The following is a 14,059-nucleotide window of genomic DNA, read 5'->3' as shown; positions in this document are numbered from 1 at the left end:
ATCAACTCCTTATTTCCTGGTTTGTTTTTTCCCTTCTGGCTACACATTCAGTTTACCCATCAAGTAACAGAAACATTGCTCATTGAAGCATCCATGTAGCATTTTATTATTTACATTTGCATCCAAACTATTTACATACAGTACATGCTCTTACATTCCACGAAGCAACACTTCAAGCCTCATAGCAAGTGTTTTCATTTAGTTTAGTTTTTTTTAATGCTTTTATTAAGACAACGCAAGGGGGAAATAGTTAAAATCAGACAAACCAAATGAATACATCAAAGTATTAATGAAATAAAAGATGTGGCACATTGTGCGACTCAAAGATTTAAATTGTTTGCGATGTTTAAAATAAAGATATTGAAATGCCCTGCACACTTACACAGGTGTTGTTAGTCACGATGGTTAAATAGACCTGTGCTCCTATTGAAGTGAGGGCAAGAAACCAAAAGAGAAAGAGTCATTTGTCCCTCCAAACAGGTCATACTGACCTTTCACCAAAATGTCACTGCCGCAGAGACCGTTGTGGCTCTTGATCTCGGTCATTTAGTGTAAGATGGTCATTAGAGTTACACAAGTCTTTTTTGTCCCTCCCTCTCAGGTGTAAAAATAGAAACAGATAGCGGTCAATCGAGCACTTTCTGTACAGAGACCTGAGGGGAGCTGTGATGAGGCAGAGGAAGTAGAAACACCTGTTTGTTGATGGTGTCTGTGGGGGGGGGGGGGGGGGGTTGGTTGCTGTGCAGGTTAATCTGCAGCATGCCAAATACCTTCTGTTAAGAGACTTCAACCAGACAATGGAGGATCCGGACTACAAGCTGTTTTAGTTTTTCAGACTGGACTGCTTTGGGTCATATCGAATTGTAATTCACCACCATTCAGATTTATGAGGGATTCTTCAATCAGATCAAAGAGTTCGGAGTTATGAGCCATTATTAAAACTATAATACTCTGATAAAGAAACTTTCCAAACATAAATACGGTACACCTATTCACACACAAAGACACGTACGCATCATCTTGGTTACATTCAAGATTAGACCTGAGACCCACTTACAGTACAGGATTAAGTAACGCTGACTTCAGTTGCTGAATATGACCTAAACCAAAGAAGTGACAATTTATTATTAACAATAACTGAGCTCATGTGATATTCTAACTGTAGGAAATTATAATTTTACCATCTTAAATGAAAGTTTTAACAATATACTTTAGAGGAAAGGTTGGCTTTAGTAAATAGCAGCGGAAAATACATGTAAACAATGACAAAGGTCTTGAAAAGCTGGAAGAGCTGGATACATAACAGATAATGACTTTCTTTCACCTTTAAAATCTTTTAGGGAGTTGTCTATCTTCATATACAACATAGTTAAGTTGAATCGGTGCTTTAGTCATGAGCTCAGTGAACCAATTTGCAAGCAAACACAATATTTTTTAAAACAAATCAGAGGGAAAATCTTGGCGTATTTCAACCAAACTGCGGTAGAAATCTCGGTAAGGCACAACATATTACACTCTCACTTTCCCCCCTGCTACTCCACCATAAAACATGATTCTGTATAAACAGTACATTACATCATAATGTGAATGATTTATAGTGCAAGCAGGTCAAGGGTGCCTCGACTTTAGCCTTTTTTTAATAAAGCTGCCTGTTGTGTTATGTAAGGTTGTGTACTCAGGAGTTATGGTGCCGTTTGCACACGTTGCAGATGGTGCAGAGCAGAAAGCTGGTTGTCCAAGAAGTCAACGCCAGTCATTTCCAGTTTTACAGGTGTTACTCACTACAGTCGATGGCTTAAAGAGTCCTTTGCCTCCACAACTGGATCAGTTCAGTGAACCTGTTAACTTCCTCTGCCTCCATACTTCTCCACAGAAATCAAACCTGAAGGGAATGAGAAAAAGTCATTTTTGTCCGTCTTAGTTAACACGTTATGGGCACACAATACATTTGGCGATGTTCGGTGTTTCGTTTTATACATATACAAGTAAAGAAGGAAGATTTTGCTTTCAGTAATTAAGCACTAGTATGGACTAGTGTGGGAAATTTGAAAAGAAGAGAGTCTGACGGTGTTGACAAAAAAGGGATAGTGATTTAAGATATTCACAAATAGTTTAAGGTAAGGATGTTTCAGTTTGCCCCTTATCTTTAGAACCACTGAATTACTCCTTGACGGATTGTGTGTGTGTGTGTGTGTGTGTGTGTGTGTGTGTGCGTGTGCGTGTGCGTGTGCGTGTGTGTGTGTGTACAGTCTGTTACCCGTGGTGTGTGTGCCGTGCTGTCCATCAGGCTCTGCCTCAGCAGGCCCGTCACCTCCTCCAGCTCCAGCTCGGCCTCCCGGACGTTGGGGTCCAGCTGGAGGACTTCCTGCAGATCACTGCTGGCAGACAGGTAATCCTGCACAGAGAAATGAGGAGAGAACCTATGAAATATAATATCAACATCCTGATGCACACACCCGACTGCTTCAAATAACTGAGTGTTTACGATGTGGAGTGACCGGCACCTGTAAACCCTTGTAAGCCAGCGCTCGTCTGTAGAAAGCTTTCTTGTTGCCCGGCTCCAGCTGCAGCGCCGAGTCACAGTCCTGTTTGGCCTCTTCAAAGCGATTCAGTTTCAGGAAGCAAATGCTCCTGGAGGAGAGTAGAGAAGAGGACAGACGTCAGATAGAGCAGCATGTCCAGCTCTGTCTTTCAGGACACTGCTGCGGGTTATTGAAGCTATGGATGATCGTGTGGTGCCCTCTACTGTTTCCCTATTAAACTGCCCCTATAGGAGATTCTAAGCCAGTTTCAAAATCAGTATTATGTTACACCCTGAGCTTGGTTTTCCATTTGATCCGTTTATCAATCTACTTAGTGTCTATAGATGTAAAAGCAGATATTATAGGCTTATACTACTAATACCACACTGACATATTTCACTATATTATTATACCTCCTCCATTCTAAACCTTACTTAAAGGTAGGGTAGGTAAGTTTGAGAAACCGGCTCGAGATACACTTTTTGTTATATTCCATGGAATGCTCTTAACATCCCGATAGCAATGAATATCTTAAGTGCTTTGACAAAAAATCCATAAAAAAATGTCATCTGTGGAAGCCGTAGTACTGTAAAAAGCATGACCAATCATTTTAGCCGGCCCGGCTAAAATAACTGGATGGCCTCCCTGCCTGTCAGCCTTCCATCTGTGCACAAACTTATCTCGTGCCCTCATTGGTCATGTGCGCGTTCGTGTGAGTTGGAGGAGGGGCTCTATAAGGAAGTGGCTGATTTTTTCCGGTTGTGTATTTTCAAATTCTAGCGCACTCGAGCCGGTTTCTCAAACTTACCTACCCCACCTTTAAGTAAAGGTATGTTAGTATTACCAGCTACATGAGCTTAAAGTATGGAATGTTTTCATAGAGCAATAAGATGTTCCCTGATAATGTTTGAGGAATAAAATGACTGCACTATGTTGCATTTTACTGCTGTTTATGTTCATCGTTGTGTTCATTTTAACTCCTTTATTTACTGAGTGGTTTAATCTATAGCAACGCATCATATTTAGAGATCATAATTAGTTTGAAGCGTCGCTGTCCTGTGAGAACAACAGATTTTAGTAAACTTTTTATGAGTTTGTCAGAAAAACAACTCTGTTTTCAGCTTTATGACGATACAACGACAAGTTCACCTAAGAATTATAATACATTTAAATAGTTAATTTAACTTCAGAATTAGGAAATGTTCCTCAAAACATGATAAAGAATTAAAATATATAAATCACCCCATCTAGATTCGCATGGTTTTCACTGGATAGGAAGGGTATAGAGATTGTGTAGTCTGTGGAGTATCTAAAGTTCTCTGACAAATGTTGTGTAATAAAAAGTACAATATTTAAGATGTAGTGTAGTGTGTAAGGTTGCATACAATTGAAATACTCAAATACAAGTACAAGTAATCTACCTGTGGCTTTAAAGCAGGCAATGTTCTTTTCCGAGTTCAATAAGGACATATCCTTCTATGTGAGAGCAGGTTTCATGCGTACCTGTTTGTGTAGAGCGCACATTCTTCCGGTTTTAAAGCGAGGCATTCAGTGTACTTCTCCATAGCCTTCTGGAAGGTTCCTTTCTTCACCAGATCGTTGCCTTCACGTTTCAGCAGAGTGAATCTGGCCTCTTTTTTTGTGGCTGTTGAAAACAATGTGCAATTGATTACAAAAACAGGGAAGACAGAATATTTTATAATCTGGTCTGAATTTCTTTTTTTCTTCACACATACATTTTCAAGAGTGATCAATAAATACATTCAGCCTGTCAGCAGCGGTCTAATTGGACCAGAGGGAATGAGTCAACTTCTGCTTACTGAGCTTACTGCTGTGCTGAGACACACACACACACACACACACACACACACACACACACACACACACACACACACACACACACACACACACACACACACACACACACACACACACACACACACACACACACACACACACACACACACACACACACACACACACACACACACACACCACACACACACACACACACACACACACACACACACACACACACACACACACACACACACACACACACACACACACACACACACACACACACACACACACACACACACACACACACACACACACACACACACACACACACACACACACACACACACACACCTTTATCAAGCAATGTGTGAGCAACTGTATTTTAACAACCTGTTTGCCCTGTTTTTTTTATATCTGATGAATAAAACTTAAGCCCGTGGAGGTGAAATGCTGCCCCCTATTACTTTGAGCAGGTGGCCAGGTATTACACGTTGCCCCTCTAAACACTGACAACAGGCTGAGCCACTTCCCATCTGTTTCCCCAGCAACAGCAGCGTGCTATTCAGAGATTAGCTCTGATCTGTCTGTGTGCTATATTCATTAAGTGTTTATGTCTCCGTTTAGCTCAGCTGCTTTACCCGTGCGAGTCCTCCTGTGTATGGGTGTATACAAAGCAGCCATTTAGATATGACAGTGCATGAGTGTTTTTAAAGCGCATACTTCATCACATGTTTTTGAATATATTTGAATATAATGTATATATATAGAGATAAAAACTAGGGGGATGGTAGAAATAGATGTTTCTGGACTGCCATATGATTTGTGTTTATTTTTTTACATTTCTATTTAAGTCTTTTAAATAGCATATACATATTTATTTTGTTATCATGTATTTTTTTTAACATTTTCCTTTATCTTTTAACTGGGCTTATTTTTACATTATATTAACTTTTGATCATAATGTGAATGATTTAGTGAGCATTGACGCACTCCTTGGCTCAAAAAATGTAAATAAAACAAAATATATTTGAGTATATGATACATTTGAAGCCTTCTGGCCTGTGTGATAAGCTGAAGCTGCCTACAGGAAACCTGACCTGGATTGTTCCATTACAGCAGCGCTACGCTCTGTGTGGATCGCCTTCTCCTCTGCATTATTGATGCCCACCCAGACACACACATTCACGCACGTGCTCACACACACACACACTTCACCACTGCTCGTCAACAGCATTGACAAACTGATTCCCCCTGACCGACTTCTGCTGCTGCTTTAAAGACTCCATAATTTACAGGTTCAATTTCAAATGTTACCCCCCAAAATGCATCAGGCAATATTTAAAGAGACAGTAAAGAGCTTACAGATGATTTATCTCCTGCATGCCCATTCTGACATTAGAAAACGGGCATTTGTATATTCTGCACCCTTGGCATGGAATATGTTGCAGAAACACTGGAAACTGAATAAAATGATCCCGTTAAAGGTGGGGTAGGTAATTTTGGAGAAACCAGCTTGAGTGCGCTAGAATTTGAAAATACACAACCGGAGAAAATCTGCCACTTCCTTATAGAGCCCCTCCTCCAACACACACGAACGCGCACATGACCAATGAGGGCACGAGATAAGTTTGTGCACAGATGGAAAGCTGACAGGCAGGTAGGCCATCCAGTTATTTTAGCCGGGCCGACTAAAATGATTGGTCGTGCTTTTTACAGTACTACGGCTTCCACAGATGACATTTTTTTATGGATTTTTTGTCAAAGCACTTAAGATATTCATTGCTATCGGGATGTTAAGAGCATTCCATGGAATATAACAAAAAGTGTATCTCGAGCCGGTTTCTCAAACTTACCTACTTTTAAATGCTTTTAGATCCAAAGTAAATGTCAATGTTTTATTTACATGGTGACAAAACTGACCATTACATTTATTTTTGTGAGGTGAGGTCAGTATGCTTAACCCTTTTTTATTTTTGTCTGTAACTATATGTGTTGTGTATGCTGCTGTCTGTTATAGACAGTGTCTCCCTTGGGTCACTAATGGTTAAAAATGACATTAAAAAACAACAACTATTGTCCAAGTAAGAACAAATAAACGGTTCCAGATCTCTCCTCTTAAAAAAAGGAGAGATCTGGAATAGCAGTTATGCATTACAGCGATAGCTATAGCCCTGTAGAGAGTGAGTAGCTTGTCAACGGTTTAGGTGAAAGACTAGGAGGTTATAAATCCACTTAGCGCAGGTTTGTATTTTAAATGAGTCCGCACTAAGCTAAGATGCCACTGACCCTCGTCCTGCACTGCTCTGGCGGCTCGGGCCTGAGCTACTTCAGCACTGACTGGTTTGTCTCTGTGTTCCAGCTGCACGGACAGAGGGACGGTGGGAATCTCTGGAAGATTCTCTCTCCACTGGGGTCCTTCCTCATCAATAAGCATCTTGGTGATCCTAGCAGAGGACACAGGGAGTAAAACATGCAGCGTAAGCACAAAAAAGTGTTTTATAATTAGCTAGATCAATGCCGCAACCACTGCAGGGTTAAGTCATCAATTTACTATTAACACGTGTTGTCTTTCTACCAAGACATGTCAATGTGTCTGCTGTGAAAAAGCCCTCACCTTCATTTTAGCAGATTAGCCAGCGAGTGAAAACACCTGTGTGGGTGGATTTAGGTAAGTAGGCCCTTTAAAATGTGATGATACATACTACACACTAACTTTATATTAATATGTTTTGAGTCTGTAGTAGTCAGACTGGAAAGTGATGATTAAAGAAGAGACAAAACAGGTTAATAAGTTATTTTAACTAATAGAAAGCAACATGAAACTTCCACTGTTGATTACTTACATACAGGAAATATACAGACAAGTATAAATACCTTTAGTAACACCTCAATTTTTTGAGGATGTGGTCTTTCGACTACTCATATTCAAAAGCGTGTTTTTGACTTGTGTCTCCCTTAATGTAAACCTGACTTATTGTAGATGGTGAAAATAACTTCTTTAAATGTGTGATTAGAAGAATAATACTTTAAACCACATTTTCTCTTACATAATCCTTACCAAATACTAAAGCAGCAAATTGAATGAGGAGCCGTTTCTTCTGTGTTTGAAGGTATGAAAATGTGCAAATTCTCAGGACTTAATCCTGCACAATTAATACTCTCTTAAACCTTTATTTAATGCATTGTGTACAGTGTAACTCTACATTAAACTGGCATTAAAAAAGGTTGTGTTAATGTCTCAACAAAACAATAGCTAAAGTGTGTGATGTGCGACTGTTTTCAGCTGACCTGTGGACGCTGTCGCGAGCCGACTGCACCCCGGTGTCTACCTGCAGGACGGTTTTATAATCCACGTAGGCCTTTTTGTAGCGCTCCAGTGTCTCATAGGCCATAGCTCTGCGTAGCAGGGGCTTCAAGGCATAGGGTTGCAGCTCCAAAGCCCTAAGAGGATCAGAGACACGCAGAAACAGAGGATAAAACTGTCTGCACCGACATGCCGTGTCATTAGTGTAACCTGGCTGATCTGTAGCTATGTGACACTACAAATAGTCACATAGTGTGTTGATATTCTAGTAACTGATACTAAGCTTACCTGTTGAAATTAAACTTAAATTAACTACATAAGCTGACATTTTTATTTTGAGAGGAGGAGCTTGTTAGAACGACTGCAAATAAAGCCTTTTGTGGATAAACTGACTCAAGTGACGTCACAGTTAGAAGTTAGAAAAGGAAGCAATGTGGGGGAGTGGAGAAAAAATAAGTGAGATTACCAGACCTAAATAGTCCACTCCTCATCTCTGCTTGAAGCTAGAGGGGCAATGCTACATTAGCCAATACTAGCATAGCATTTCATTGTGGGTTGTGAAGGTGCCAGTGCAATGCTAAGTCTGTGGAGTACTCCTTCAAAAACAGCCAGAAAGAGATGTATTGATTGACTATAGAATAGAAGGAGTCTACGTACTTGGTACAGTCCTGTATGCATTCTGTGCTGTTTCCGTCCTTCAGGAAACAGGCTGCTCTGTTCGAGTAGAGGATGCCCAAGTCTTCTGGACTATCGATGCCTGCAGGAAACAAATACATCACACTTATCTGAAGAAACAATGCTTGTAGAGTAATGTATGTTGGTGAAATTTAAAATGTAGACTGTCCTGAGATGCTGAGGCTCTGAGGGGTCGACAGATAAATGATGGAATGCTTTCTTGCCCTATCCTTTCTCCTCTGAGCCTCAACAGCAGCTTTAAAACCGCCAGTGGAGCATCAGTTATTATGTGCTGCTTCAGTGCCTAGAAACTGATGTCGACAGTGCTGACACTCCTACTGATTGTGTTTTTACAATAAGAAAAAAAGACTTAATCAAATATTGTGTTCTATGCTTTCTTTTGAGGGTACTCTCTGTTTAGTGTGCTATGAAATTAAGTGTTGTCAGCCTGTCTCCGGTGCTGCAGAAAAGACTATTCATCTTGCCAGCTACGAGAGTAAAGTTGGCTGCGTACTCTTAAAGGTGCAGCATGACATTCAATCTCACCTAAAAGCCCCCATGCACCAGCACATTCTACTCTATCTACGGTCAGCAGTGTTGTCTCGTGCCAACACTGCATTCACAAATCAACAATGATGGCGATGTTAGACTAGAAACTTGTGAGGACAACGTCACTAATTCACACAGGTGATAGATGTGAAAAATTACCTGTACTCATCTATAATCATTAACATAACGAAGGGCAAACAAAAAATTGGGAAATTGTGCAGCATGACAGGCATGATGCATTTAAAATTGACATGGGATACTGTGGATTGTGACGCCAAGACACTGAGTCAACTTGTATCTGATACCCCTTACAAACAGAGATGCTAGAGGCTTTCTGTCTGTCACATTTGTTGTTGTTTCTACATCATTGACTTGACTTCCTCTAAAGTTGCCTAAGAAGACCTTGTCGCCACCCAAAAACACAGCAGAGTGACACATTTTCATCCTAAAGATTGCTTTAAAACAGCTATAAAGGGGAAAGTATGCTGTAACAGTGTTAATTGTATGATTCTTGTTTATTAAAGGATAAGTCTGGAATTTACAGAATCCATCTTCTCAGATGACATTTGGTCTCTATAATTTAAAAAAGCAAATATCTTTGAGCTGTTGGTCAGCCGAAATAAGAACTTTGAATATTTAAACATCTGCTTTATGAAATAGTCATGGGCATTTTCACTATTTTCATTTCACATACAAGATCATGACTAATGGATGAATCAAGCACATAAACCTCTTTCGTTTCATGCTGAATGAGAGCTCTCATTCAGCATGAAACTGTATTCACCCTGACGAGGTCAAATCAGGTTATTTTGATTGTACTTGATCGTGTCTACGTCAAAATGAATAACTCCGAATTGCTTCTACAAAGCTAAGAGATGTCTGACTGAGAGTTAAAATATAATTTTAAACCTAAACTAGCCTAATCAACAGAGGTGTTTCTGCTCTGATAAAATGCTGCTCATGCTATGAATTCTCTGACGAAATACACAACATATTATTCACTTTACTTCACACCCTACCTGCTTCAGCACAGCCATCAATGGCCTGTGTGTATTTCTCCAAGGCGTCCCCAAACTGTCCATTTTTGAAGAGGTGGTTGCCCTGCGTTCTTGAGCCGGGCCAGGTGAGGAGGCAGAGCTCCAGCAGGGGCGTCCAGATAACTTGTGTCCACTGCAGGGCTGTCCTGCCGCTGTTGTCCACCAGCAGGGCTGTTTTCCCTCTGTGAGCCGTTCACCACCCCCTTCCCCGGAGCTCGGTGGGGCTTTTCTGCGCCGCCTCCGCCCCGGCTTCGCGTCCCGCTCCCCGCTGCGGCCTGGTCCGATCTACCGCCCCCTCCTCCGCTGCCTGGGGGTTTGTCCTGTGCGTTCCCCATGGCTGTACTCCCTCCGCAGTGTGTTAAACTCTTCCTCCCTCCCTGTCTTTGCCTATTTCTCTCTCGCAGAGCTGCAGCTACATCTGAGCCTGCCTGGCTGGGGATTTCTGATGGACACGCCCCCTGGATGAGGTGTCGGAGGTGACGTCACAGGTGGGGGGAAGTGCCACAGCGATGCAGTGCTGCAGCAGGATCTGATGGGAGAGCCTCGGATTAGACCTCAGAGTAAAGGGCTCTGCTGGCTGGTGACATACAGGAAAACGGACAGAAATATTAAACGACTGAATAAACAAATGGACAGATACAGAAGCATGGGACTTGTGAAACAACAGGAAAACAAACTGTTGCAGTTTTGGTGATTTATTGTTTAATGCTCTTTTATTTGCAAATTATCAAGTTAAGGTACTGAATATTTGCTCTTTACGCCTTATCAAAAACAGAAGCAAAGCTTTGTTGTTATTAATTAGACGTATGCCAATTAAGCATGTCTCTATTTGACTAGAACTAGCACCATCTTCTTTAGACATTATTTAGATTCACCAAATTATGGTAATGTTTTCAAACTCTCAGTTTTAATATACATTTGTTATTGCAATTAAGGGATCCCTAATGGTATTTCAGTATTGATTTAATCTTTCTTTTTTAAATCAGTCATTAGTTAAACTGGTTAAAAGTGGTAAACGTATGCAACCAGCAGGGGTCACATCACATTGAGTTTGTTTAAAGTGATATCAAGATGTTGGAACATCTTACAACTAAATAATAAAATGGTTTACTCCCTTTATTATAGCGCAAACAAACTAAATAATAATCTAAAAGAACAGAGGAAAAGGTAGAACTGCAAATATTGTTATATCCATCTGGATGTTATCATTCAAATGTGATAATGTCTGACTTGTTAAGGGTAGTGAGGATACGTAGGTGAAAAGATATGTATGAATCATGCAATCAAATGAAAAAAAATTGTGAACACAGTCTAGGTCATTGAAAATCTTTTTTTAATAAACAGAAACCTTTCATTCATTACTGAACAGTACACTTGTAAATGTTGAGGTTTAACCAAAATGCAGAGATCTGAAGCCAGGACTGGAGGTCAGACCCAATGGAGTCGTCAGTGTAATTATTTACAATGTTCACAAAAAAAACAGTACAGATCAGAGAAAATCAAAAGGGCTGCTCTTCTCTTCTTCAGCGGGCATCAAAGACAACCACTGTAATCAAAGAGTCAAGGAAATGGACAGTATTATAGTATTCAGTTCATACATTGATTTGTAATAAAAATCCTTTTGCCATCACATAATATTTAATTTTTAGAATAACATTTAAAAGGATACATCTCTTTGTTCTCTTCTTGTACATGATCCTGTAACCGCACTCTCTGCATCGGATTGGATCACGGGCCTTAATTTCATTTTCAGTGTGACATTCTGCAAATGAAGAAAAAATGTTACAGAAAATATCGAGTGTATCCATAAAAACCTTGTAGATCTAAATGATAATCTATCAGGCTGATATATAACCTTGTTGCAGATATATCAACATCTGTTATAAGTCTGCACATTTTTCAGTTTTTGCCTATTGAGCTTTGCATCCATAGTTGGTTGTTGGGGGTTTATTTTATATGTTAAGTCTTACTTTTGAGAGTAATCAAATGTGGTCTTAGCATTACATAATAATAGAAACTTCCAAAAAGTTAATTAAAGCTTGGTTTTTATTATCCAACCTAAAAACACCAGCCCAGTTTTGACGACTCTTTTCCAATAAAAGTAGCTAGCAGCACTAGCTATAAAGTTGCTCAATTTAGCGTGGAAGTCGGAAAGCTGGCAAACACGTCTCTTTAAGCCTCCCTCCAAAGCAGCATTCAAAAAATTATCTTTATGAAGGTAAACATATCAAAATGGAGCTAAAGAATGAACAAATCTATTGTAATGTACTCACAGCTGTCAAGCTAACATCTTGTGGAAGACTTCGGTGACGCGCAACGAGTTTGCGCGGGTAGGAGTGAGGTAGGTTTGAAGTTAGACAGTCCAATAATTCTCATTTGGGCTTAATAACATGTTCACAAACTTATTGCAAAGGCCTATGGTTCAAGATTTGTTATTTTTGTCTTAATATTTTATTTATTGATTGTTGTCCGGATATGAGGAGAATTTCGACAAACACATCCAGAATTGTTTCAAAAATACTTAACCTATCCTAGCTTTAGCCCTTATATCATGTATTATTTGGAGCACATGATATAGGTCTGTGAGTTTTTTCATATTTGCTATATTAATATTTGACAATTGTTTGGTAGATATATATATATATATAAAACATCAAAAATCCTACTATCTTGATCTACTAAAACTATGAGTAATTATACTGTAGTAGTACACCGTAACAGAAATAGAAATAGCAGTACTAACAGCAGAGGTGGACAATGTACTCTGATCTTATACTTAGTAGTAGTAATAGTAAAGTAGTAATACTACAGTGTTGAACATGTCTGTTACACGATAAAGTCCAGTTGTTACTTAAGTGAAAATACAAAAGTATAAGCATCAGATATAATTAAAGAGCCAAATGGTAAAGTATTCGTTATGCAGAATGACTCGTTTCAGAATAATACTTATTATATTATTGGATCATAAGTTTTGAGGAAGTACAGACATACTTTATATATTGACAGATAACAATGGGATCAATAAAGTTTTATCTTCACCTTTGAATAATATACGATAAACTTGTTGTTGATTATTTTTGTTATTTTGTTTAATCTCATTCTTCAAAGCAACGAGTTCTAGATTAATATGTAGTGCAGTATAAAGTACAATATTGACCTCGAGTGGTATAAAGTAAGCAAGTGCATTCACTCAAGTACTGCACTTAAGTACAGTTTGAAGTACTTGTACTTTACTTGAGTAGTTCTATTTTTGCTACTTTCTACATATACCCAACTACAATTGGTAAACTGTGTATTTTTACTCCACTATATTTATTGTATACCTTTAGTTACTTCCAGATGTGGAATAATGATATGAAATATAATCAATAATTTAAAAATACTTAATAAATGAATGAGGGTACTTCTTCCACCTCTGTTTGCCTCTGAATTGTAGTGGAGTATAAACTAGCATTTAATATAAATACTCAATTCAAGTACAAGTACCTCAAGTTTGTACTTAGCTACAGTACACCACTGATTAGCAGATATTTAATGTAATTAAATGTAACAGCTCCAAGTAACGTTAGCATCGTTAGCCGTAGACGCTGTGACGTTGGCTCATTCTGCAATCATCACAACACAAACTGTCACGTACCTCCGCATATGTAGATCATAGGTTGCTGTTTAGGCGGTTGAGCATCTTTCTGTGGGTCCATTTTATCCCTACAAAGGACAGGAGAAGCAACATCTGTAATGTTACAGCATGCTAACACAGAAAGAGCATGGTGGTATCTACATGATTAGCCTGAACCGCCACATACGGCATACGCAGTGAACAACAAAAGTCTTAACCCAATCGTAACATGCAGTATCAGTATCATATGAACTAAAGGAAAATATATAAAATAAATAAATACGACAACTCACCGTTATTAACAAGCTAACTGTTTACTTCTCTTTCTTCACATCGCACGCACTGCTCTGTGTGCGCATGCGTACAACCGTCAGGCGGCCACCTCGGAACAACGTCGTATGCGATAGGTCAGAAGATACTACTTCACGTCAAGCACTTTTCCCTTTTTCCGCAATAATGTATGACTATTACAGAAGCTTTGTTCCTACATTCTGGTACTTTTACTGAAGTACAAGATCTAAGTACTTCTTCCACCGCTGATGACAAATAGGCT

General features: G+C 39.4%; 2 protein-coding genes across 2 annotated transcripts; both read right to left on the bottom strand.

Annotated features, from left to right (window-relative positions):
* Positions 1-78: 78 nt before the first annotated feature.
* On the bottom strand, positions 79-13,862 carry spag1a (sperm associated antigen 1a). The gene is given in 11 exon segments (XM_034125477.1): positions 79-1,882; positions 2,258-2,395; positions 2,505-2,631; positions 4,026-4,167; positions 6,612-6,769; positions 7,614-7,766; positions 8,287-8,386; positions 9,873-9,957; positions 9,959-10,467; positions 13,528-13,595; positions 13,800-13,862. Coding segments are annotated over 9 exon segments (1,176 nt in total). The 5' UTR covers positions 10,226-10,467; positions 13,528-13,595; positions 13,800-13,862; the 3' UTR covers positions 79-1,876.
* Positions 11,207-13,915, bottom strand: polr2k (polymerase (RNA) II (DNA directed) polypeptide K). Its single transcript, XM_034125482.1, has 4 exons — positions 13,800-13,915; positions 13,528-13,595; positions 11,560-11,652; positions 11,207-11,436 (listed from the first exon to the last, which is right to left on the bottom strand). The coding sequence occupies exons 2-4, from the start codon at positions 13,586-13,588 to the stop codon at positions 11,414-11,416; spliced, it is 177 nt and encodes a 58-aa protein (XP_033981373.1). The 5' UTR covers positions 13,589-13,595; positions 13,800-13,915; the 3' UTR covers positions 11,207-11,413.
* Positions 13,916-14,059: the final 144 nt, after the last annotated feature.

Source organism: Trematomus bernacchii, unplaced genomic scaffold (assembly GCF_902827165.1).
Source record: "Trematomus bernacchii unplaced genomic scaffold, fTreBer1.1, whole genome shotgun sequence".
Taxonomy (NCBI): Eukaryota; Metazoa; Chordata; class Actinopteri; order Perciformes; family Nototheniidae; genus Trematomus; species Trematomus bernacchii.
Note: the sequence above shows the minus strand (reverse complement) of the source record. Positions and strands in the feature narration are given on the sequence as shown.

Excerpts from the sequence above, each read along its gene's own strand:
- polr2k (XM_034125482.1), bottom strand. The coding sequence starts at position 13,588 with ATGGACCCACAGAAAGATGCTCAACCGCCTAAACAGCAACCTATGATC. Across the intron at positions 11,653-13,527 it reads TATGATCTACATATGCGGAG|AATGTCACACTGAAAATGAA; the intron begins GTACGTGACAGT and ends CTTCATTTGCAG. Across the intron at positions 11,437-11,559 it reads CAAGAAGAGAACAAAGAGAT|TGGTTGTCTTTGATGCCCGC; the intron begins GTATCCTTTTAA and ends CTTTGATTACAG.